Source organism: Aythya ferina, assembly GCF_964211825.1.
Source record: "Aythya ferina genome assembly, chromosome: 14".
NCBI classification, from domain to species: domain Eukaryota; kingdom Metazoa; phylum Chordata; class Aves; order Anseriformes; family Anatidae; genus Aythya; species Aythya ferina.
In genome coordinates, this window is record NC_140312.1 from 11,604,641 (window position 1) to 11,629,665 (window position 25,025).

Here is a 25,025-nt window from a genome sequence, read left to right on the forward strand (position 1 = left end):
ACTGGCAAATTACAAGAACGGCTTTGACACACTAATTAGTCAGTCTTAGATATTTAACTCAATAATATGGAAGTACTCAATCCTCTCAACTGGTTGTCTTAGCACCCTGACAGCATTTGGACCATGCACTCAGTCTCTACTGAAAGTAACCTTAGAACAAATGGCAGCTCTAACACTTAACATGTAATATTTCTGAAAACAGCTCAACAGCTCACCACCAGAAGTGCCATCTAGAGACACAAATCTGCATCTACAAATGGCTTTCTTTAAAGGATCCACTCCCTTCAGGTCTCAAATACTTTGATGCAAGCCACCTCTTTCAGCAGCAAGTTCCATAAACCAACTGCTCATGGAACAACTGGAATTTAAGTTTTAAATTAACTGTTTCCAGTTTCATTCTGCACTTGTGATTTTCTACTGTCCTCTTGTAATAAAACATTGTGGAGAGGATTTATTCCCTACAATCAATTGCCACCCAGAGCATTAATTCAAATACCTCACTGAACACAGCATCATAGCATAAAGATTTTAGTTGCATGGTGGAGGCGTGTAGAAACCACTAGTCCTGAACTGCTTGCTCTCCTTTAACAAAGGCTGAAGGGTAAGGCAGACAATGCTGTAACATACACAGCAGGTTTATTACCTGTAGTGTTTTCTGCCAGTTTCAGCTTTGTTTTTCCCCCAAGAATACTGAGCAAGACTCACACTAGTGTTAAGAAACAGTGATCTCTACCACCTTACACCCACCTGCTGCTGGTCAGTGTAGCTTGAACATGGCAGTTTCTCCAGCTCTTTTCCTGTGGCCCATTTCTTTGTACTTGTCAGACTCCACTGATAATCCACTGGTCACTGAAGCTTCTTCAGGTGGTAGGATGAGTAAAAAAAGCTAACACCTGTCCCCTCCCTTTAACAGAAGCAGGAGGAAAACCAGTCACAGTTTCCTGGTCAAGTACTCTACCTGCTCCTCCCCTAGGCAGGGCTCACTGGAACAGGCTCCCCATGGCACTGGTCACAGCACAAGAAGCACCTGGACAACACTCTCAGAAATATGGTTTCATTTTCAGGTAGTCTTGTGTAGAGCCAGTAGTTGGACTCCATTCCTTACATGTCCCTTCTAACTTAGGATATTCTATGAAGTCTTCTTTTACCAGTCCTTTAATTGCCAAGCACTTTTTTCAAACACGATGGTTCACCCCTCACCAGCAGAGCCCAGCTACAAGCCAGGTCAGCCCACTCTGCCTGCCTTCCCCAGCCACCCTAATGCTCCCCCACTCGACACCCATGGTACTGAGTGGGAGCTCCTCACCCACACCTCACATCAACCTTGCTCTCACACCAGGCCACAAAGGTGGTGTTCAGCTGTTGGTCAGCATGGGAAAACCAGGGTGTTGCTTTGTGACCTTCAGACCTACAGCAATCCCTCCAGGGCTGCACATTAAGGCAATTTTGTCTGGTAAGACTCAAGTCTGCCTTCAACGGCATTTCCTTTCCTGAAAGCAAAGGGAGAGTTCATCAGTGTCCCAAGTCTAGGAGCTTTAGTTCTCTGCTTATGAACTGTTGGCATGAGTTACTTGCTGGCCATTAAAAACAACATTAATACTCTTTACTAGAGGAGGTTGCCCTTTATTAGGACTCAATCACTACCTAAGTGCTTTCAGTGAGTTCTGGCAATTTACTAACTTCAAAAATAATTCCTGGATTTCATTCTGCAGTAGTTCATTTGTATTATACGAAGTTTCAATCCAAAACTTTAATAAATAGTCTAGATCGTTTAGTTTCAAGTTGCACTGCCATATTCAGCTGTCTTTTGATTAATGAAGACTTAAAAACTATTGTCCATTATGCTTGCCCTGGCTTCTTGCAACTTCAAGTCTTTGATCTGTATAGCTTCAGCAAGCAGAAGTTTTTTAACTGGAATTAAAGTGGTTTAATTTTAAGAGCCTGCTGAACCCAGCTATTTGTACAAAATCATTCAGAGTTTTCTGAGGTTTTCCATCAGAACATGGCACAAATGCACATGCTTTAGACCAATCAATGTTAAGTGGCCTCTAGACCACCACTAACACCCCTAAAAAAAAAAAAAAAACCTTTGCACAAAATTTAAGGACCCAAGCGCAAGTGGGAAGAGGAAAATAACCCTTAGTCCTTAGAGCATCAGCTATGTATATATACAAGTTCTTTGATGCATTACAGTAATTAAGATAACACTGCAACAGAATCAGCAGACCACCTTCTGCAGTGCAGCTGAGTATTATTGCAATTAATTTTGTAGTAAAGCCTTGATGTTTATGTAGTCATTTGACTGGTAAACATCAAGATTAGCACAAGACAGTACATGTTCACAAAAACAAGTCTTGTGACAACAGAATTAAGTTGAAGAACTACACAAGATAGTTAAGGGGTTTGGACCCCCTGAATAATACAGGATTTATCATCTCCCACCTATGTACTGCAGACAACAGAAAACAGCTTATCCTTCAGAGGGATTCTTACTGCTATGAACTAGCATGGAGCAAGTACTCCACAACACCTAAATAAGGAAGGGGAAGAACAGAACTAATCAAGGAGAAAGACTGTTAACATAAAATGTTAATGGTCTTAGCTTCCTTATACCTAGAGCATTGATAAAAATTTATTATCTCAAGCCAACTGTTTACTCAACACTCTTTGAGGCCAACGGAGGTCTACCAACATCATGTTGCACAATGCTATTCCAAGTTTCCACTGCAAGACTTCCCCTAAAGTGTATAAAATGCTCCAAAATTCAGGGGTAGTCTCTCAAGGCAGCTTCAATGTGCAGAGAATCCTGTCATTTGCAGCTTGTCAGCAAGCCTAGCTACAGGTTACTGCTGGGAGATTCACCTCATCTTCTCAGGAGGCTTCTGCAGTGGGCTCTTGCATCACCGACAACAGTCTGCATTAAGTACTTTATCTTTCCTGCTCTGCCAAACCTCAGATGGAAATTGCAGGTAGATGCAAATCCCATATGTAAACTCCATGGTTACGCTTCTTCTGCCATGAAGCAGCTCAGTCATTAGTCAGGACAGAATTCATCACGCAGGCTCTCCACAGATCCTTCCAGCACTCGCCAAATGAGCAATATGGAAAACAAAACCACCATCTGCCCACTGGAACACGCTGCTGGCCCACACAACTCTAAGAGACACATCGAGCTCCTACAATACAGAGGTAGACAGACTCCTTTACAAGCCATGGGCCCTCAGCTCCAGCTGGAGGGAGTAGCTACACAGCCAGAAAGATGTCTTCCCCAGAGCCTCAGGAGGAGAGGGAAGTCAGAGGTACCCATTAGTTTATACAAAACTGACTTCTGTTGATGGCATGGATGACTTTTATAATCAAGAGCATCGTGCAGTTATGACACACCTCTGCATGGGCACACAGCAGCTGCTGACAGTGGTTGTCAGGAATCAGAAGCAGCTGTACAACCCTTTGCACACATCGTGTTAACGTTCGAGACAATGGCAAGGTCTAAAACAGTAAAGTCACCACCGAAAGCCTCTATTTAAGCCTTGTTAGAGCACAACATGAGACTCTAGAGCCACACCTTCTGGTTTCTCTAGACACAGCACTAGAAAAAGGCTAGTACCAGCTCTGTCCTATCGTTCTGTACTGAGACAGTGATCCTGGTTAATCAGGAAGTGTAGATGCTTTTGATGCAGAAGCCCGAAACCTGACCTGTAAGACACAGGCTTCCCAAAGATCACTGAGAACAGCCGATGATTGTCTTCGCTGTATCAGCACAGAAGTCATCTTCCAAAGTCAGAACTCAAAGCATTCACATTGTGAACAAGCCAGAATAGGTCTCATAACCATTACTTCCAGCTGTTCCCTTAATATAGGGTACTAGCCTCTATACTACTACTACTTAGGCTAAAATCTAGCTGGAATTACAAATAAAACTTGCTACAGAAAGCACATATCCACAGACCATTTATGGAGAAGCAGCAAGTGAGGAACGATGGAATCGCCAGCTGAATCACAGAAAGGAGATTAAAAAGCAAATACCGACTCCAAGGTAATGAGCTACCTGAAAGAAGCTTCTTAACTGGTGTTCTGATTCAACAGCTGTTTGGTGCTATTACTGCTCTACAAAGCCAAGTCAACCTAAAGTTATCTAGGAGTAAGATGTTTCTTGGGCACCAACACTGCTTAGATCAGAAACTGAACAGTGATAGCCTTAGCTCTCTCCACGAACACCCGTTAAGATTCACTCCTATGTTAAAAGCAAAGAACACACAAATCACTGGATTGAGAACAGACCGGCTGCCTTTTCAAAAGGGAAGTTATTCCTGCAGTCACCTCCTGCACAGGGCACAAAGCCTCAACAGACCAAGCCAGCCTTCTCCCACTAAAGGAAGGTCCATTTCTAAGGAACTAAGTAAGCAAATCTGCACCAAAGTTTGTTAAAGTACAGGGAAAGTGATGACAATTACTTTGTACATCAGGTTGCCAGGACAGCAGGATGATACACAGCCATTTCCCAGTCCTGACTGAAGTCACACAGTTGTCCTAAGCTTGCTGTATAATCAAAAAGCTTGCATAGTGACACGGAGCAGTAAGATAAAAATAGGAAGGTAGCAACTGTTGAACACCATGCCAGTATCACGAGCCCATCCTTGCCTGCTCTGCTCCAGGTGAGTAACAGATACTCTGCCAGTAAGCTCTCGCTACAGAAAGCGATTTGCCATTTGCCATCCTTCTAGAGGACAGCCCACAGGCTCTGCCAGACTATTTTGCTTTTTAATCTGGCTCATGGAGGCAAATGCACGTTTTTGAATATGCAACTAAGAAAGTTCATCAGCTCAGGTTTAGTTCAGCCTGTTTCTCTGGGGATTACGAAACCTCTGCCAGCATAAGTTTGAGCTTTGGACACCTATCACAGCTCAGGAATTCGTAACTCCACTTCAGAGGCTTTAATCCAGCTATCCTACTTCTCGTACTAGCTAAGGTTCCTCCCTTCCTAACCACCAACCTGACAGCTAAAAACCTCCATGTCTAGGTTCGTACTACTTCAGTCTGTTGGAAGCTTTCTGCTGCTGCTAAGGGCTATGTCTGGGGAATCAAGACACTGAAGACTGAGGGGCTTTCTTCCAAGAACACGCACAGGGCACGCGTGCGATGGTTTAAAGGAACATCCAGCTTTTAGCTTTACGCTCTACGCTTCGAGTGGACAGAGCTCACAAGGCTACTGCAGGTATCAAAGCAGAAGCTCGATGTCCATCCTTGCGTACAGCACAGACAGCCAAATAGCATACGATAATGTTAGTGAACAAGCAAAAAAAAAGCTCAGAGAGTGTATTTTGGGAGATATTGAAGTATTTGACTGCTGACAGTGTTTCTAACATCCAGCTTTCTCTGTGCTATCAAGCAGATTACAGAATTAAGCTTTATATTCTTATTTTTCTTTTATTACTTTAGTCTCATTATAGCTGAGAATTTATCAAATTGCCAAGTGCCCTAGAACATGTCACTTCATGTTTTCTCATAGACAGAAACTGAACATGAAGTCTGCCGAGGTTAGAAAATCCTGTTAATACTCAATCAAAAATAGTCCAAGTGGTCAGAAAGCCAACTCCTGCAGGAAGATTTTGCCTATAGAATTGCTCCATTTGAGTTTCAGACCCTTCAAAACTTTTGAGTTAAGAGTTTTCTGAACCTAACATCAGCTCTGACAAACAGTAAGCTTCTACCAGTGAGAACAGTGTCAAACAGCTTCAAATTGTAGCTTCCGAATGAATGGCTTCTACTTGTGAATGGACAAGATGCATCTGGAAAAGACAAGATGCACCTGGAAAAACAAAAGCAACCCTGCTGAAGTTAAACCCTATTTCTTAACTATACAATCCCATTTTAAACTTTCAGCAATCTTACCCAGCCTCACAGGAAATACACCTTTAAATACAAGCAGTTTAAACTTATTGCTTCAAAGCAATTTAAATCCCTCATAAGTCAGTTCAGCAATTTATGGGTTATTGAGAAGAAAAAATAAATTTTGCCTGGTGTATTGCCTGAGGTTGCAGGGACCCTCAAGCAGCCTCCCCCCTCCGGAGGTCATCTGTCTAACCCCCTGCTCAGGGAGGGCCACTCAAAGCCAAGGGGTTATGACCATGTCCAGATGACTCCTGATCATCTCCACATCTCCGGGCAACCCGTGCCAATGTTTGGTCACCCCATCAATAAAAAACAGCTTCCTGATGTTCAGAGTGAGCCTCTTGTGTTTCAGTTTGCGCCCGTTGCCTCCTGTCCTGTCACTGGACACCACAGAGGAAGGCCTAGCTCTTTTCTTCACACCCTCCCTTCACATACACTGGGTAAAATCCCCCAAGCCTCCTCTTCTCCAGGCTGAAGGGTCCTGCTCTCTCAGCCATTCCTCATGGAAGAGATGTTCCAGTCCCTTCATCACCCTCATGGCCCCTTGTTGGCCTCTCTCCAGTAGCTCCATGTCCCTCTTGTACTGGGGAGCCCAGAACTGGACCCAGCACTCCGGGAATGGCCTCACCAGTGCTGAGCAGAGGAGAAGGATCACCTCCCTCAACCCGCAGGCAATGCATGGACTAATGCATCCCAGGACACCATTAGTCTTCTTTGCTGCAAGGGCAACATCTGGGAATTTGCCAAAGTAAATACAGTAGAATTGCAAGAGAGCTGGAAATGCTAAGAAAAGTTTCCCACACAACCCTAGCTCAGCACATTGTTACAGATCAGCATTACGTGACAAAGTCCTGTTCCCCTGCCAGTCATTTGGGTAAGCATTGTAATAGACAAAAGCCAAAAAAGATGATCAGAAACTTCCCCATTTTGAAACCTGCACTCTGAAGATAAAGTTAATTTAGTTTGCAGGGTAGTTGGGAATTCCCAAAGTCTTAGTAAATCAGTTTTAAAACATCTGTAAGAGCAGCACCACAGAAAACTCACTGCACTGGGCATGGAAGAGTCTGAACAGCACAAGATAAATTCTCAAGTGAATGAGACAAGTTACTCGCTAGACAATCTTCCAATGCACTGAGTACAAGCTCCATGGTGCATTAATTATAAAACCCTTAACACACAGTGGAGAAAAGTAGAATGAGACCTAAGTTAGCCTGACCTTTATTGAAGTACTTCAGTTAAACACTCAACTCTCGCACACTATTTGCCATTTTCAAGAGAAAGTAGTGTTTTTCCCCAAAAATGGCTGATAACAGTTAAAAGCAAGTGAAGACACTTGATTCCACTGCTCCAGACAGCAGGGATTCTTATCACAATTATCACGAAGAACATTTTTAATTTAAGCCTATGCATTCTGCTTAAGCTTTGGCATTAAGGTAGCCACCAAGGTGTATTTAAGATTGTATTTTAAGATGCCTCATGTTCTACAATATGTACTCTTCAATGAGCATTTACTTCAAAATGACTAACACAAGAAAGTGACTCTATTTCATGAGATGGTCAGTGTTGTCCTCCCTATCCTTCAGGATCCATTTTCACAGTCTAGGAGTAGAAAACACTCAAAGGCAGAATGGTAACCACTCAAAGGCTGAATGCAAAACCAGGATGCTAGTTACTTCTACTACCACAGTGGTAGAGAAACTTCATTGTTTATTTTGCAGTATGAAGTAGAGGTGTGCTGATAGCTAATGCCTGAGCTTTGGCGCTGTTTTACTTTGCAGATGTAGGCTCCTAAACCAGATGCTCGGACTGCCCTCTGTAACAGCCTGCCATCCTCCAGAGTGTGAGGAGCCAAGACCCATACCTTTCCCACTTACATTATCCTATTTAGGCAGGACTGACATGATTGTCTCCAGCCTTTCCACCAGAAAGTGACGTTATAGGTTAAAATGAAGTCACTGTGTTTTCCCCTTGCAGGGAACACAAGCAGCAGCACAAAATCTGGGCTACTACATACTAATTGCAGCATCTAGTTCACAAACTGCTGATGATCTACCGGATGCCCCAGAAGGAAGAAGCTGCACCTGACAAGCTATTTCCTAGAACTGCTTCTAATCTTTCCTGAGTTCTGTATCAGTAGAGAAAGCACACCTTCCCCCGTGCCCACCACTGTTGCTTTGGAAGGGACAGAAGCTTCATGCTGAATAACTGATGTCTTAAGTCCTGTTATCCACTTAAGTTACCTAACCCAACAGCTTTTCCTACCAGCAAAAGAATTTACTCTGCTACCCAAGAAGTTACCAGAGAGCTACAATAGCCCCAAAGTCTGTAAAAGGCACTCTTCTAGCCTGACCATAAACAAGATTATCCACCCCAGAAAGCAGAAGTTGCCTTTATGGAATTTATTTGTACTTTTTCAAGGCAAGAATGCTTCAAAGTGTCAACTCTTGCCCCTTAAGTTATTCTGCCTTCTGACAAGACATCTCTGCTATTTCTGACAGAAGGATTCTTAATTTCTTTGAAGTCCATACATCAGGATTATTTTTGGCCTTCAACTCCTCCATAAAATGACCACCAAGGAACTCTGATAGGGCTTTTCTCACTGGTTATATCTGTATGCATTTTGTGCTATTTGAAGGAGTTTGTGTGTTCATATGAACTCTTTTGCAGTGAGTGACAAGTGTAGTAAACGCACCTAATCTCAGGAAGCATACTCTAGGAGAGGAGATGGTGATAGAAGGGACTAGGTAACACAGGATGGCCACACTGATCCCATGGCTTATTTTAGTTAAGCCACGAGGATGCAGTTTGAGGAGGATAAGGGAAAGCAGTTCAAGACAGAGCAGAAAAAACAGAGCTGGGGAGAAATTAGAAGCATACTGCAGGTGTATTTTAGTTTCAAAATTAATTCCATGTTATAAAGTATTTCTTGAGTGATTAAAGCTCTGACAGCCACTAATACGAAGTCCACAGATGCCCTCAACTAGCCTCGAGAACATTGCCCCATCTTTCTGTCATAATTCTAGTATTTTTCCCCAGTATCTCCACACATGCTATTTATCATCCCCATTGCATATGCTCACTTCAGAATCCCTATGACAAAGGCAGATAACAGACCAGGCCACATTACATGCTCTGCAACTGTAGAATTCTAGCATAACCAGCTGTTATGTTTTGATTAAGTCCCTGAATGTTAGTACTTAATGCTAACTTAGTACTTCTAACAGTAGCTAGTACTTGACTAAAAGCATTCATAAGGAAAGCTGTGGCAACCTGGCAGTCATTTGCCCTTTACTGACACCATTCCTTCAGTTTTCAACTCACAGTGAGGACTTTCAGCTTCATGCACTAGCAGATTCACTTCTGGCAAGAGACAAAATACTGTTTTGCCTTTTCATCTCTTTCTACAAATGCAGATGTCTTTAGCTGCACAGAGAAGGTAGGAATTTTCGTGAGTTCAGTAAAAGGCAGACAGTTATGATATGCAAGAGAGGCAACAAGAGTCATCTGTTTGAACTAGAAAACGCCTGGGAACATCACATGTAGTTGGAGATAAGAACTACATGTTTTTGTTAGCCTTTAAAGGCCACAGCTGTTTTCTTATATATCTAACTTGGTTTACATTTTCAAAGCCTTCCTTTGTCATGTACTACTTTTTTTTTTTTTTTTTTTTTAAATAGTTCAAGTGTTTAGCCTAAAGTACAATCTCCTGAGGAGAGCTGCAAGACTGAGCACTTAAAGCAGAAAGATTTATCTGATCTACTAGCAAAACTAAACAGTCTCCCTGTGGTCAGAGAAATTGGATGGACAGAGCATCCACTTGTGAAGAAGCTGTTACAAGCTGGACACGGGACCACAAGACTGAAGTTGTGACCACAGAAGCAGTTAATAGTAAGAACACAGCACTTTCACATTCTAAATCTAAATAAGTCATTCACTTGAGCAGAGAAAAATTAAGTGAGCATTGTAGGTACCTTTTGAAATAGTTAGTGCTGGGGACCACTGTGATCGTAGAATATCAAGACAAATGCTGCCATTACTGTTAATATTTGGATGATAGATTCTTGTTGTAAATGCAACCTGCAGAAGAAGGAAAATTTCAGTGTAGGCTCACAAATGTACATTACACCACATGGTAATGAACAGATGTATGATACAAGCCACTCACCTTAGGTGGTTTGAAGGGATAATCTGTTGGGAAGTGAATTGTCAAGAAAAATACTCCACCTTGATAGGGACTGTCATTCTGTTAATGAAAAAGAATCATTGCAGTTTGAGAAGTTTTTGTAAGACGATTGGTCATAAAAACTACAAACATCAATGCACTCATACTTACTGGTCCCATTATTGTAGCTTGCCAATGGAACACTGAAAAAAGAGAGAGATTTACTTCAGTTTGGAGAAGCTCAGATAATGAGCTACTTACGTCAAGACAAAGCAGTACAGAAAAGCCTATTTTAAAAACAAAACCTTCCAAAAAGCTGCAGGGAAACAAGCCAAAGAGCTGAACAGAGACAGAGTGAAGTACTCAGCACTTCATAGACACTTTGTTGTGGAGGCACACAGTTACACCCTACAATAAATCCTGTTACAATAAAAATCCAGTTATATTCAATGCTTCAGACCCAAATTTGTGCATTCAATTTCATAGTTTCCCAGGAAGTTCTACCATCCTCTGACTCAAAGCCTAGTCTCCAACAACTGCAATACCCTTTTTCAGACTGAGCTACAGCAAAGGTGCAGAATAAGCCCATCCGTTTCTTCAACAGGATCTTTCCTGCACTGCTTGTTAGTTGAACAAAGGGTAAGCCTAAACTTTGTATATACCACATGTAAAGAAGTAACCCACAGGCAGCAGTATCTTGATGAATATTCATCTTCCACAGAAACCTGAAAGTTTCATTGCAACAGCAGAAAGCAGTAACAGTCTTACAAGAAGTAGTCTGCTAAATACTTGAGGCTGTAATATGCTAGTATACTTTAGGTTAAACGGAAAAAAAATTGAGTCTCACTCATATGCATCTGTCCAAGAGAACATCTTAATCTGGTAATACAGAAGACTTGTGAAGAACGTCTTTATGCTGCAGAACATAAGGAAACAATCAATGCTGTTAATCTGTACAACAATTTCCTAATATGTGCCTCATGGGTCCTGCTTTCTCCTAAGGCTCTAATGCTAGCCTGTTTGCAACGCACCAGCTTAACAAATTTGTACTATGGGAAACTTCCCTCTGCACGGAGATCACTACATCAGATCTTTAAAAGTCAGGAGCTGTACATGAAACTCCAGCTGTTACAAGGCAAGTCTTTTAGGTGCAGAAGCTGAAGCCATCTGTGGCTGTGAACTTAACTTGCAACTGGTGTCAACAGCTTTCATGACTACCTAGGCCAAAACGTAGCTTTGACCCACAGTGACACTTCATGTTCTCCTCTAGCATGAGCAGTTTTTAATTACACGCTGTACAGACAATACCACTGGATATGATCTCATAGGAAGAACAGAAGGAAGCAGAGCAGAAACAGCCCTGCCAAGCCTGAAGTACAAATGCAGTTGGTTCAAGCAGCAGGTTTTGTAACAAAGGGTATTACCACTGGTAACACCAACTAGCATGGAAAGAGATTCAGTGTAGAGTCAGAAGCTCAAGATAATGCCTCATGAGTCCAAATGTGATGTTCACCCATTTTAAAAGGCTCACAGCAAGCCCATATCACCTGTACATGGACCGGGAGAAACATGTAACAAGAGGACAGAGGGGTGGCAAAAAGCCAGTGAGGAGCAGTACAGCTTATCATGAAAGAAATCAAGAATTTCACATGCATCTGTAAGCAATGGTTAAGATTCACTACAACTGTACTGCAATACACATGTACATGTAACACTGGATGTTAACCTGAATGCCTCTGCACACTGAAAACATAAGCTGATATAACCAGTCATCTTGAACCCAAGAGAATACAGAAAAAATGCTTTTACACTGACTCCTAGCATTGCTGACTTTCAGTAGCTAAGCACAGGTACGTGTTTGGATGGAAGTAAACTAAACCATTCAGAGTACTTGGTAATATAATGCCAACCAGATTCCTAGAACAGAAGCTGGATGTGAGGTAAGAGGACAAAAGCTACCTCACCAAGAGAAAGAAGACTGTCCCTACAGTTAAGGAGGTAGAAGCAGCTTTTTCTCTTCTAGAGTTTATGATGAGCCACTGACACACGGGGACAGTTTGTATCAGTTGGCCTAGCCATAAACACCGCTTTGAAAGCACAGCACAAGTCTGAACCCTGAGAAACATCACCCTAACAGGGCAACCCAAGGCAGACCTAGAACATGGGGATCACTATCAGAGAAGGCACGTGTCCGTTGCTGTCACTGCTTTTCAGTTATGCACATCCAAAGGGTTAGCTCTCAACAGTGAGAGGCCTTCAGAGGTCTATCAGAAAGGCACCATGAAGAGAACTGAGCATTACTGCCAAATACAGAAAGGTTTAAAGAAGCTTTCGATCATAAACATTATGTTACCACCTCCTCCAGACAGTCTGAAGAGCTTTTGATAAACTTTGGAAACAACAAAATGATTATGATGGCACAAATCAAGCTTGGAGGTTTATGGGAAAAAAACCCTCAAACTGGCCCTACATCTCAGTAACTGCCCTTCCAGGCAACTCCAAGTTTCTTTGAACTACCACTTTAACAGCAGGAAAGCTATGGAGTAACTCAAAGTTTGATAGTATTGCTAAAAACCCTCAAAACAAAATGCAGTATTCATTCAAGAATGAAAACACTAAAATCAGTGCAGATGTTACTGTTTAGCATCCTTTTTTTTTTAAACCTAGTCTTAGACTTCTATATGAATAAAAGTTTCTAGCAGCTAATGTTTCTTTAGAAAGAACACCTAAGCTTAGAGTTCCCAGAACACAGACTGGGGTTCCCTACTTAAATACTCCCTGAGCTTGGATGCTATGCTGAACAGCAGCCATGCAGAGATACTGTGTTGCAGTGGAATGCCACTTGAACACAGTTTCCACTGGGATGCCCACTGAAGTGTTCCTATGTAGCCTTTTGGACATGGCAGAACTGCTACAGGAAAGCAGGAGCACCTTTCCTCATCTCAGGCATTCCATGCATTAAACAATCAGGCATCTAATTCATAATGCAAGTAAGTACCTGAAGTCACCCCAGGGCCTAGGGTAAAGTTATAAAGCAAAAAGTGGATTTATGGAAGTGTTCCTGTAATCAGACAGCCTATTAATCTTGTCTACCCAAGTTATGACCAAGAGCTTAATGCTGCTATAAAAAAGGAGCTTACCATAAAGTACAGAAGCCCTAGTTAACATAGAGAAGCCTGAGCAACTTGTGAAACCACTTCAGTTTAGAAGCAAAGGCCTCTTACAAAAAAAAAAAAAACACTGTGCAGTAGGGGCCAACACTTACGCTACCTCATTCACAGCTATCCGAAGCAGACTGGGGAATATCACTGGGAACTACAAGAGGAGTTTTTATACATAACCTTACCCCAAGTCACATGACAGAGCTTGCCTTCCTCTAGTAAAATCCCACAAGCAAGATAAGAGGAGACCTTCTCACTACAAACAAAAACACAGAGTCAGATTTCAGACACTGACTGTCTTCTGCTTTCACACAGCTCTCTGGGCTTCAAAGAGGACAGAAAAAAGATGTCCAGATGACACGCCAAGAGACCAACCTAGCACAGGGAAGATGACCGGCTGACACATGGGCCAAAGAAGTCCTAGACTGTCCCCTCCGGTATGCTATCCCCTATAGGGAACCTGGCAGAGCCAACTGATTCCAGTGAAGGTTTTAAACACAGCAGTACTGTGTGATTTAAGAATGCCCTACCTGTACCTGATGAGACTCTACCTCTCATCTTAAGCCTAAACACCTACATCCAAATCCAGTGGCAAAACTGTCACTGCAGCAGGGTTTGTACATTCTGGTTCTGCTTATCCAGAAGTCCTGAAGCAGCACACCAGATTGAGCAAAGTCCTGCCTAAAAATGAGGAGCCAAACTTGTTTTTCATTTCTTACACTTTGTTGCACTCTTTAACAGCACAAAACAATTAAAGAACAAGCAGCTTTTCCCATCTAACAATACCTCATGATCCAAGCTGTAACTCACCAATCAGTTTTCCTTCCATTCGCATTTTACCTTGTTACCTTCAAGGACTGTGTGCTACCCTCTCTAGAAAGGCAGCGGTTACTTTAACTCCCATGTAAGATACTGTTAACTCCGAACCTGATGTCCCACCATTAGGAGCAGATTCTGCACTTCCACAGGCCCATGTGACTACACCAGATATAATTTAGGTACCAAACAAGTCCAGATAGCTGTATGAGGCTGCTTGCTGGTTTGGCCAGACGGCAACTGAAGTTCTCCACCTTTTGCAGGCAGCATGCAGGGTGAGGATGCCAGCACAGTTACTTTGGAAGGCAAACAGCTTCATGTCTTAAGTACCCAGAGCTGCCCAATCCAACAGAAGCGACAGACCTCCAGCGATTCACAAGGCATTATAAAACAGCAACAAATGGGAGATCAGTACACGGAGTAGCCTTCGGTACTCAGACCAAGAACGCAGACAAGTTCTCCTTGCTTTAGACAACCTGCTTTAGAAGAAAAAGCAAAAAAAAGGCAGAGACTGCGAGTGTTTGCCAAACAGCAGCATACTTACTGTCATCACCAACCGGCCCTGCTGAACACTGTGCTGGAGGATCACGTGCCAGATCATTCAACTCCTAAAAAACAGGAACAGTTTGTTTCATTTAATTTCAAAAGCAATCATGTTATGGCTAAAACAAGCTGCTAGTAGCACTCTGGCTATCAGTCATGCTCTTCACAGAAGTCCTGCTCATGAACATGATGCTCACATCACTGAGTTTTCTGAGACAACAGGAGTGGTAACCTCACTGAACTCAGAGCTAGTGGCCCAGATAGCCAATTTTATTTAAAATAAAATACCTGGCACATGCACCCATCACCTCTCCTAGGTTTCCACACACTCACAGTCACATCAATGCTTATTAAATCACGTGGCTTATCAGGTTGGCTTTGTCTTCATTGAGAAGAAAGCATAAGAAACCCTAAACATTACCAAGGAATAATGTTTTCCACTGTGTCTAGGTCAGAGACGAGGTGGCTCCAACCCAGTAACTCTCAGTACCAGCCCTATTTTAGGGCTTATACTGTAACAGCTCCCAAGCTGATCCAGCTCTAGTGATCTAGTTTACCTTTTCAAGCCTAAAGTAGCTTTTGCAGCATACAAAACTTGAACAACCTGGTTGTTTCACCTCAAAGTCCACACACCAGCGGATAGGGGTGGTTAAACAATAAAACACGACCTCTGGTAAACAGTTTTAGTCTATGAATGGAAATGAACTTTTTTTTTTTTTTAATGTGCCCATGTCAGGATTTCTTCAGAGGAAGATTTGACTATCCTGAGTCTCAATCTCTGGCTGTGTGAACAAGTAAAACGCCTCTGTTCTGAACTATACCAAACTTCAGCTTAAAGCCGAATTTCAGCTGAGATCAGAGAGTCCATGCTGCCACCAGTAACTCACACGAGCAAGCTGCTCAGGAAGTAGACATCTAGCAGCAAGTAGAAGTAGAGTAAAACCCTGAAATCAAACTTGCCTGTTTCCACCTCAGCCACTAACTTGATCCCTGGGACTGTGAAAGGGCAGCATGATGGTCCTGAGCCTGCTAGCCAGCACAAAAACAAACTTCAGTGTAAAAAGCTAAAAATAAGCACCAGACAACTATTATGGGAACTAAATCCAGCATTCAGGAAACACTCCCGTGCTATCCCTGGCCTGCTGTGCGCTCAGCTTTTCACCTCACAGCCTGCAGACCAGCAGTCTGCATCACTTCTCCACCGTGCACTCAGGTAGCTACTTACCTGAATCTCTTGACAGACAAAACTCTTAAGGACACTGATCAAGGCAAACCAATTGCAGAAAAAGGACTTAGACTGGCTCTGAGTATCAAACTGATGATGTCCTGGAGTTCCAGCTCCTGTTGCCCCTGAACTTGGAGTCCACCACTAATCAAATCTTTTGCTACAGGAGGAGAAAGTTGCCTTACACCAAACAAGTGAACCTCTGGGATCTTCCCCTCAGTGTGCAAGCCCCCAGAGGCCTCACAGCCGAGATGCAAAGCTTCACGCATTGCAGCTGCTGTAAAGAACATGAGTTTGGTTTTCTGTCTGTGACTCCCAGGTTACAAAAAGCCCAGCTGAAAGCCTCCTGACCTGACACCACAGACAACTGACCTAAGCAAAGGTTGCTCTCTCACCTCATGGCTCCACGTGGACTTGCACAGGAAAAGACACTGAGCTGCTCCACTCCTGAAGGTGCAGAGCGTCTCCAAACACCAGCTGCTGAAGGGCTTTCCTCTTCCAAGCTGCCAGTCACACAAGTCAGCTTGGAGCAACCAGTTTTAGTCCGGTGACGGTTCCCTCCTTGCTTCCTGCGAGCATCAGCAAGGCACTCGTTCCCCATCACCACGCTTCACACCACCCACTGGGCACCTGTCTGAAGTCTGGGGCACTGCAGATGCTGAGCACCACCACAAGGCACAGAACCCCATTCCTCCTACAGAACTGCGTGCAGGACAACGAACTATTGCAGGTAGAAGTGGTCTTAAAAATGCAGTGCCCCTCAGAACAGTGAGCTGTGCTGTGCTCTGCTTCAACATTATTAAGCAGTCACTCTGGGCAGCCAGTTACAGCTTGACACCTCCCTGGGCACATACAGGGCACACACTCATCAGTCTCATCACTGCTACCAGAGGGAAGTGGCTCTCTGCATGCACAAGTTCAGCAGTACGGGCAGAGGAACTTAAAAGACAGGAATACACCTACTCTGCACTGCCTGCACAGAGTACAGCCCTCTTCCAAATGCTCTCAACTCTCATCTCCCATAGAAGACAACTCAGTGCTCTACTACTCAGAACTCCAAACACGTCCATCAGAAAACTCCTGATCCTCTCCACACTGGTCTTCATCCTCTTCACTCCCATTTCATGCATAAATACAACGCAACAATACCACGTTTAGAGGAAATACCACTGCAGGAGTGCACGTCTGTCATGTAGGATCAGTCCACCAGTGATTATGTTTCAGAGCCCAGCACACACTTTCCCCTCCGGGGCAGGGGAAAAAGCTGCAGAAGCTGGAGCTTGAGCGTCCACCTGCTGGCTGGTGGAATTCACCAGGCAGCAGTGCTCTGATGCCCATCCTACACCCTACACCAGCAGCACCACCCCAACACAGCGGTGTAACAGCACACCTCATGTGCCACCGCTGAAGGAAAGTCTCACAAGTGATGCAGAACACAAAGTTCAGTGAGCAGTAGCCTTCTTTCTCACCAAAATGCCACCTCTTTCACCTCAACCTGCAGTTCCAGGTAGAAGGAATACTTTGGGTTTTGAAGCTGTGTACAGCACCACGCTGGGAACAGGAAGCTCACGGTGACTACTCCTACCGTTTGCATCCGTGATGCAGCTTTCACCTAAAGCAGCACTCCATATTCCACCCTACAAACTCAGACAAGCTTCACAGATCATATAGCCAGATGCCTCTCAACACCGAGGAGGTTAGAACGGTTTGGGGGTGGAAGGGACCTTAAAGAAAATCCAGCTCTAAACCCCTTGCCATGGGCAGGGACACCTCCCTCAGCCCAGGCTGCTCAAACCCCATCCAGCCTGGCCTTGAGCACCTCCAGGGATGGGGCATCCACAGCTTCTCTGGGCAGCCTGTGCCAGTGCCTCATCATCCTCAGAGCAAAGAATTTCCTCCTTGGATCTAATCTAAACCTACCCTCCTGTAGTTTAAAACCACCCCTCATGCTGCGGGAGCTGAGGAGAGGAGCAGAGCAGAACAGTCCCCGTCCTCTCCCTGCTGTTGATGCAGCCCAGCACACGGGCAGCTTTCCAGGCCTCGAGCACCCACTCAAGCACCCACCCAGTGGGATCCCCACACCCGTCCCTGCAGGGCTGCTCTCTGGCCAGCATCACTCCACCTGCGGCTTGGGCTGCCCCAGTCCAGGAGCAGCACCTCACCCTCGGCCTTGCTGAGCCTCCCGATGTCCGTGTGGGCCTGTCCCTGCCCCCTTTAACACGCCGTTCTCCCCAGCTGCCTGCTCACCAGCAGGCTTCCACTGATCACTAACCCAACATTCAGAGCCAGGTGTAAGAACAGGAGCTGCACCCAGCTGCACTCACCCACATACAAGTGGCAGGCGTGCACTGCCGCACCGTACCGCCACGCTTCTGCACCCAGCCCTGAGGTTCCTCTGCCTTTCCGAAGTTTTTTGGGCTGTTCCCGAGCTGCTGCTAGCACCAGGCCTACTGGAGGCTTTGTTTCTAGGTGTTAATGAAGGAGACTGAGGAACGGCTGGCTTAACTCAGCACAGACAACCCTGGAGCCCAGGTAAAACCAACTCTTAACACACGTAGGATCCAGTTGGCCTGGTATCATCTCCAGGCCAATCGTTACCACACAGCAGACTCCAAGCAGCAAGGCCTGGTCTGCTTCCCAGTAACCCAGGAAGGCTTTTTAGGCAGGGATCAAGCCTGACCTTGACAGCACTGATTTTAAACCTGCATCTGAAGAAAGCTGGAGCTGCTTATCAGCCAACGCATTGCCTTGTTCTTAAGCTCATGCAGAAGGTTTTGCTTTGGGAACTTAAAAGCAAGGAATGAGGCAGCCTTTAGATGAAGTTTCAGTGGAGGTTTCCAGCTCCCAGGAGGCTGCCTCTCTAAGAGCAAAGCGAGCTCACATCTCCCTTCAGGAGAGGGCCCTGGGAGCCAGGCCCATCGCTGAGGATCCTGCCATTACCGTGATCCATCTTAAAAGTATTAATTACTTCCTTGGCAAGGGGGAGGAATTGGAGTCACGGTGCAATGCAAAGCAAGGCTCGAGGTAACTTTCCCAAAGGCCAAGTCGTATAAACTACATCTGCGAACCAGGAATCCCAATCAAGCTACAAAACTCACTGACATTCACGCAGCTCATTTTAAGTTCCCCAAAAGCGTAACCCCACTTCGGGGTTCCAGGAGTGTATTTTAGAGAAGATGCAGCACGTTTTAGCTGCACTCCCTTGCTGTGCTGCTGAAGAGCATCAGCTGCCAACAAGGACTCGGGGCACACTGGAAAGCAGTGCCACAAGTCCCCCTCAGATCCCCAGAGTCGCTGCTGCCCCCTCCTGCTGTTAGTCCATCTCCCAGCAGCTGGTGCACTGCATTTCAGCTGCAGCTTGACCAAGGACTCCACAAACAGCACACCAAGTTTTTCAACAAGCTATCAAAACAGAAAACGTTTCAGTTTTGGTCTTTGAGTTTAACCCCACACTGGTTTCAAGTTTTCATTTTAAACTCCAGAGACATTTGCTACAGGCATTCCGATTCACTGCTCCAGACAGCGAGCCCCACGCTCCCTGGACCCTCATCCGCTGTGTGCTTGGCCAAAGAAACTCCAGTCCAAAGATGAGACTGGTTTAAAGGATTTGAAGCTACTGCTGATAAGAGTCTCCAGGAAGAATAACCAACATAACCAGCAGCACCAAGAAGCCATCCAAGGGAGAAGAAAACCACTGTCCTGTGGCAGTTAGTTCCAGAAATTGTAATAAGCCTTAATACGGGGTACAATTCCCCAGATACACTCCAACGCGTTAGAAATGACCACAAGCAGTCAAAGATTAACCAAAGCCCTTATGGCTTGTGCTCCCCGGTCCTTCCCCTTTACTCCAGTTTGAGCTGTTTTCAAAAACTCTCATTTACTCAGAGACCACATCATTAGTTTGATTATAAGCCTTGCTTTCACTTACAGCAGCAAGCTGACAGTAAAATAAGCTTTTAATCTGACTTCAGCAAGATTCTTCACCGGAAGCCCCTGAATCCTTCTGTGACAGGCAGCCTAGGACTGCGCTGTGAAATGGGGATTTATCTAACCAAAAACTAACTTTGAACCACTTCGCCATGAGTTGTTAGCAGCTTTCAATAGAGCACTGCCAAGGAACACATCAGCAGGGCCAGTGACAAATCGATAGCACTCTGCCTTACCTCAAGAGCAGGAGCAGCAGGAGCCCAGCTGCCAGCTACCTGCACAGCTCCTGATGTCTGCAAGTCTCCCCCAAGCCTGCTGCACGCTCCTCAGGCCAGCAGGCCCCACGTTTGCCTAACACAAAGGTCTAAAAGCCCACACCACGGCACTTCACACAACTCCAGTCAGTGCTCGCCAAGCGGGGCCGCTGTACGAGGCGGTGCTCACGTGCACGCACCAAGGTCACGTCACGGATTCCACAGGTGTTCTCTTCTTCTGTGAGACCGTTGTGATTCCAGAATCTCTGCCAGTCTAAGGCTACTTCCCCCCAGTAACAGAAACATTTTAACCTTCAGAAGGATTCTCATCCTTTCCATTGGACAGAATCTGCTTTTCCAGTGCTTGACACAGCCTAGATCCGTTGACCTTCTTGACTTCTTACAGGACTCAAGCATCGGAAGACAAGCAGTTAACTGAGTGGCATAAGAACAGCCAAATTTAATGGAATACAGAGTTAGCCAAGATCAGTGTTATGAACAAGTTCTGGTATAACCATCAGCCACCTTTCATCTTTGTTTTCTAAAGCCTGGGCAGCAAGGAAACCGAAGCAACGTACGGCTTCCTCCTGCTGTGGAAACCAAACACCAAAAAAGCCCAGCTAGCAGCTCAACCAGCGTGTGCCGGACAGATGGGCTGCACTGGCAGGTCCATGCACACAGCAAGAAGCTCCAAGAGAAGGAGCAAGGCGCTCCCACGAGCTGCTTTCACTGTTTCTGTAGCACAGAAATAAGGAGCTCTGCTCAACACAGGTAGCGTGCGTACAGCTGGGTTAGCACTAACATCGTTCGGTTATCCAGTAAACCTACAGCAACTCCTCCACCAGTGACACTCATTTTGGCAGAAGTTACACTGCAACGTTTTAAGAGTTCCAGCAGCTCCGGGCCGTGGGAAGCCCGCTGTCTCAGGGGCATTGCTACAGAGCAGGGCTGTGCCCCACAGAGCAGCACGGTTTACATGGAGAGCCCCACAGAACAGGCAGGAAGCCACCGCTCCTTACAGTAAGAAAATACCTCAGCGGAGCTCAAGCACAGCTTCTGGTTCCCCCTTCTCCCTCACCATGAGGTCTATCGAGCAGTTCATATGAGGGAATCCATAAACTAAAAAAAAAATAACCTTTTACTTGCCTTCCCCTTCCAAGCAATTCCAAACAGCACCCCACTTCCTCGGGGATAGATCAGTATTTCCTAGATAAGCACCCAAAGTGCTTTGGTTCAAGCCTTAAAATCAAAGCCATTCATACAGCCACCCAGTATCACTCCTACCCTGCCTCTGGATGTCTTCACACTGTATTTCTTCTAAGAGATAACAATGATAAAATTCATCATTGTTATAGATCTAAAAATAGCGATGAAGTTGTTGCAGGCAATTGTTATCCCCAGGCTTCAGGGCCACTCTGGGCAGCGTGGCTGCAAGCAGCCCGACCCGTCCAAAGCTGAAGGGTTCTCCCAAGGCAGGAGTTCAAGTTTCAGATCCACAGGCCAGCACGCACCTAAGTGAAAATTCAGAGCGCTGCTGCCTGCGAGACCGCAGTGAACACCACAATTTGACAGGGGGCTGTCCAAGAGAGAGTTCCTCAGGAGCATCTGCTCCAAAAACAGCACCTGCTTCCTCGTGCAGAGGCGCTACGCCAGCTCGAGTCCCCAAACAACCCCAAGAACAGCCCCAGAGCCCCAGCTGGCACTGACTGCAGGGGTTCTTGCACCGCTTCCCAGGGGGAACAAGCCTGGAGGCAGCTTTTGGTGCTGCCTCCTCCAGCCCAGAGGAGCTCAAGGTGCAGGACACCGCTTCAGGTAACGTCATTCACACCGTGCCAGAGGCTTAGTCCTGGGGTTTCCTGCTCATTTTTGAAGCTGACGTTATCCAAGGACATAAAAACTTTGGAGAAAACCTCACAGCCCGTGGTGGACAATAAACCCAATGAACACAAGTCGCCTAGCACAAAAGCCAGCAGCAGGATGAGAGCTGAACACTGATACACCAAGGCTGATAATACCCTCCCCAAAACGCCTAAGCAGCAGCTTCCCCTTCTTTCCATTGCTCCTTTGTACTCAAGCCCACTGGGATTATTTCTACTCAACCCACACTCTGCAGCCTTTTGGTCCTGCCACAAGGTACAGCAAAGGTCAGCAGTTTGCTGCTCCCCTGGTCGTCCTGACAGGGATGGTCAGCCCACAGGGAACACCTCCACTTTTCCCAGAGCCCAGAACAAAAGCCAGGTGATACAAACACCCTCCATGGGGTTTAAAACAGCTGAAGTGCAAACCACCAGTGCTTATCACTGACCTAACTGTGGGCGACAGCCCCAGTAACTCAAATTAAAGGATTGCTTTCCCATCTGCACCTGAATTCCCATATAACTTTCAAAGCACCTGGACAGATGGAATGAGGGGCTTTATATCCCTTCGCACGCTTTGCTGGAGATTCTTGCCTACAGCCCTATCACCCCCACAGCCACCGTCCTTCCTCTCCTGGAGCGCTCAGTACTTTGTTGAGCTCCATACATGCTGCTGCTCCAGCAATCCCTCCACATCACGCCACTTCCCAAGGCTTTGCAGCATCCTGTACCCTAACGCAGTCCCCATCATGCCTCAGGATTCTTCACCTCTGAGAAGCAGCATGAACAATCAGCCCGTGAGTAACCAGTGAGTAACAGTCAAGCCATGAGTTACCCAAGGCCCAACACGTGCAGTTTCTCTTCTGCTAGAAACAGAACTCTGAGAAACCTGAACCAAAGCAAACGTGAAAGAGAAAGTAGCTTTGCCTGCTTTACAAATTATCCTACAGAAGATGCAGCGTCCCCATAAGAGCCCTGCATTGTGGGTGTCCCCTCCAACCCCAGCCACCACCTTTATTGTCCTAGCATTCACCGGTGTCCCCCAGGCACACGCTGCTGGCAGGCAAATAACCCGCTCCCAAAGAGGGGCGGTCTTCCGGGGTACCTGCATGTCCACAGATGTGCTGTGGAAATAACACAGCGTGAAAACTGATCTGAATTAAGCACCAACAAAATCAGTGACCAAATCTTGTGTACAATTGATCCTAAAGGAGAAAACAGCCTGCTTATGTAACACGGTACTGTGTGCTGATCTGGAAGTTTCAGTAACTAAAATTACACTCCGAGGCCTTCTCCTTCAAGGCCTGCCCATTCCACAAGCACATGCAATCCTTCAAACTCTTCAGCTTTCCTCTTCATCCTAGGTTTAAATTGACCAGTACGACCCATGAAGCTTCCCAAGAACTTCACGACAACCTACGATCAGAACAAAGACATTAAAACGCAGTCCAGGCCTGATGCCACTTATCAGAACAGGCAAGCCGAGCTCCAATAGCAGGTAGCAGCTTCACATCTGGTTCTAAACACGCATTAGATCCAGTCCGTAATTCAGACCAGCAGCCCTGTGGGAGGACCGGCTTCCACATCCGAACCCTGCGTGCGGGTCCCGAACTCCCAGCTCTGATATTTCTGAGGGGGAAGGATGCAGAGGCCCAGCTTTACAAGGCAGTGATGGTGCAGCCTTCGTGAGGCGAGCCCAGGCAGGGGAAGGCTCCTCGGGGCGCTTCCTGACAGCGGCCCCGGTGCCTCACGGCGGAGATCAGCCCGGGAACAACCCCACAGCCCCACACCGAGCTCTGCCCGGCCCCGGGAGCCCCCCCCTTTGCTTCCAGGCCCCACAGGGCCCCTCCGGCCTCCCCCAGCGGGGCGCTGCCGGTGCCCGGCCTCGGTCGCGGCCCCTTGGGGGGGGGGGGGGGTTGTGGGGGGAGGCCCGGGGCCGGCCCCACGCCCCCTAGCGGCCCCTCCAGGCCCGGCCCGGGCTCCCCGGGGCCACGTTGCCGCGGTGGGGCCGGGCCGAGGAGGAGGAGGAGGAGGCCGGGAGTGAAGGGGGGGGGGGTGGGAAGCGGCGGCTCCTCACAGGGCCCAGCCCCGTGGGGGGGGAGGCGGTGAGGAAGGGGGGGTGTGGGGGGGGCGCAGGCCCCGCTGGGCCTCCCCCGGCCCCGCACGGAGCCGCCCCCGCCCCGCTGCCCCCCGCAGCCCCGGCGGGGCGGCCGGGTTACGTAAAAGGAGGCGGCGGCGAGGACGGCGGCGGCCGGGCCTTACCTTGTGGATTCTCTTCAGCGCCATTGTGTGCGCGAGGCGGCGAGGAGGGGCGCGCGGGCGGGCGGGGAGGGGGCGGCCCGCGGGGACTATTTTCCGAGGGGGAGGGGAGGGGAGGAGGAGGAGGAGGAGCGGCGCGGAGGCGGCGGCAGCAGCGCGGGGCCGGACCGGGAAGGGGAGGAGGGACGGGAGTGGAAAGGAAAAAAAAAAAAAAAAAGGGAAAAGGGGGGGGATGAGGGAAGGGGGGAGGCGGCCCCCGTTGCGGGGGGGGGCGGCGGCGGAGGCGGGCAGGGGGCCGCGGGCCTGGCGCGCGCTGCCCGGCGGAGCCTGGAGCCGCAGCGCTACCGCATCCCTCCGCGCGCGCTTTATGCGCTGGCGCCCGCCGGCCTCAAGCCCTCACAGCGCCCTCCGCCGCGTATCACTCCGCCGCGCTCGCCTTGTTTCCCCCCCCCCCCCCTCCCCGCAACCTGCTCTCTGCTCCCCGCTAGCGGGATGCAGGCGCAGGGCGGGGAGCGAGGGGGGATTTAAGGGGGGTTGCGGGGGTGTGGGGAGGGGAATGGTTTGGATAGAGGGGGGAGGGGAGGGCGGCGCGGGGACTATTTGCCGCGCGCCGGGCGCGCAGAACTCTCCAGAAGGGGGAGGGGGAGAGCGCGGAAGGATACGGCGGAGTGGAAAGGAGGGGGGGTGAGTGACGCTGAGGTCTCGCGAGAAAGCGCGAGGCGGAGGCGCGGCCCCGGCCGGGCACCGGGAGGGGCGGGGCGTGGGGAAGGGGGCGGGGCCTCGGGGCCGTCAGCCCGCCCGGCAGGCAGCGCGCAAGGCAGTCCGGGGCACGGCGCCTCGGGGGGCGGCAGGGGGGCCCCGCAGGCTCTGGGAGAGGCCCTCAGACCCCCACCCCCCCTCAGTTACCGTTTCCCCCTGAGACCCGCATTT

The 25,025-nt window shown here is 47.4% G+C and overlaps 1 protein-coding gene across 6 annotated transcripts in view; it reads right to left on the reverse strand.

Moving 5' to 3' along the window:
* The window catches only part of UBE2D2 (ubiquitin conjugating enzyme E2 D2), a 28,692-nt gene extending 4,404 nt beyond the window's left edge, over positions 1 to 24,288 (reverse strand). Inside the window, exons 1-6 of one of the 6 annotated variants that reach the window (XR_014698067.1) lie at positions 14,218 to 14,530; positions 10,226 to 10,257; positions 10,058 to 10,135; positions 9,864 to 9,969; positions 9,214 to 9,315; positions 748 to 904 (exon numbers count right to left, since the gene is read on the reverse strand). Coding sequence is in view for 3 of the 6 variants with exons in the window: in XM_084536179.1 (XP_084392305.1) it covers positions 9,864 to 9,969; positions 10,058 to 10,135; positions 10,226 to 10,257; positions 14,218 to 14,350 (349 nt within the window). In the remaining 3 variants the exon portion in view is untranslated. Of the gene's footprint in view, positions 1 to 747; positions 1,491 to 9,213; positions 9,316 to 9,863; positions 9,970 to 10,057; positions 10,136 to 10,225; positions 10,258 to 14,217; positions 14,531 to 14,575; positions 14,640 to 24,098 lie in introns of those variants that run through there. The other 5 variants (XR_014698068.1, XR_014698066.1, XM_084536180.1 and 2 more) reach the window with 5 other exon arrangements.
* Positions 24,289 to 25,025: the final 737 nt, after the last annotated feature.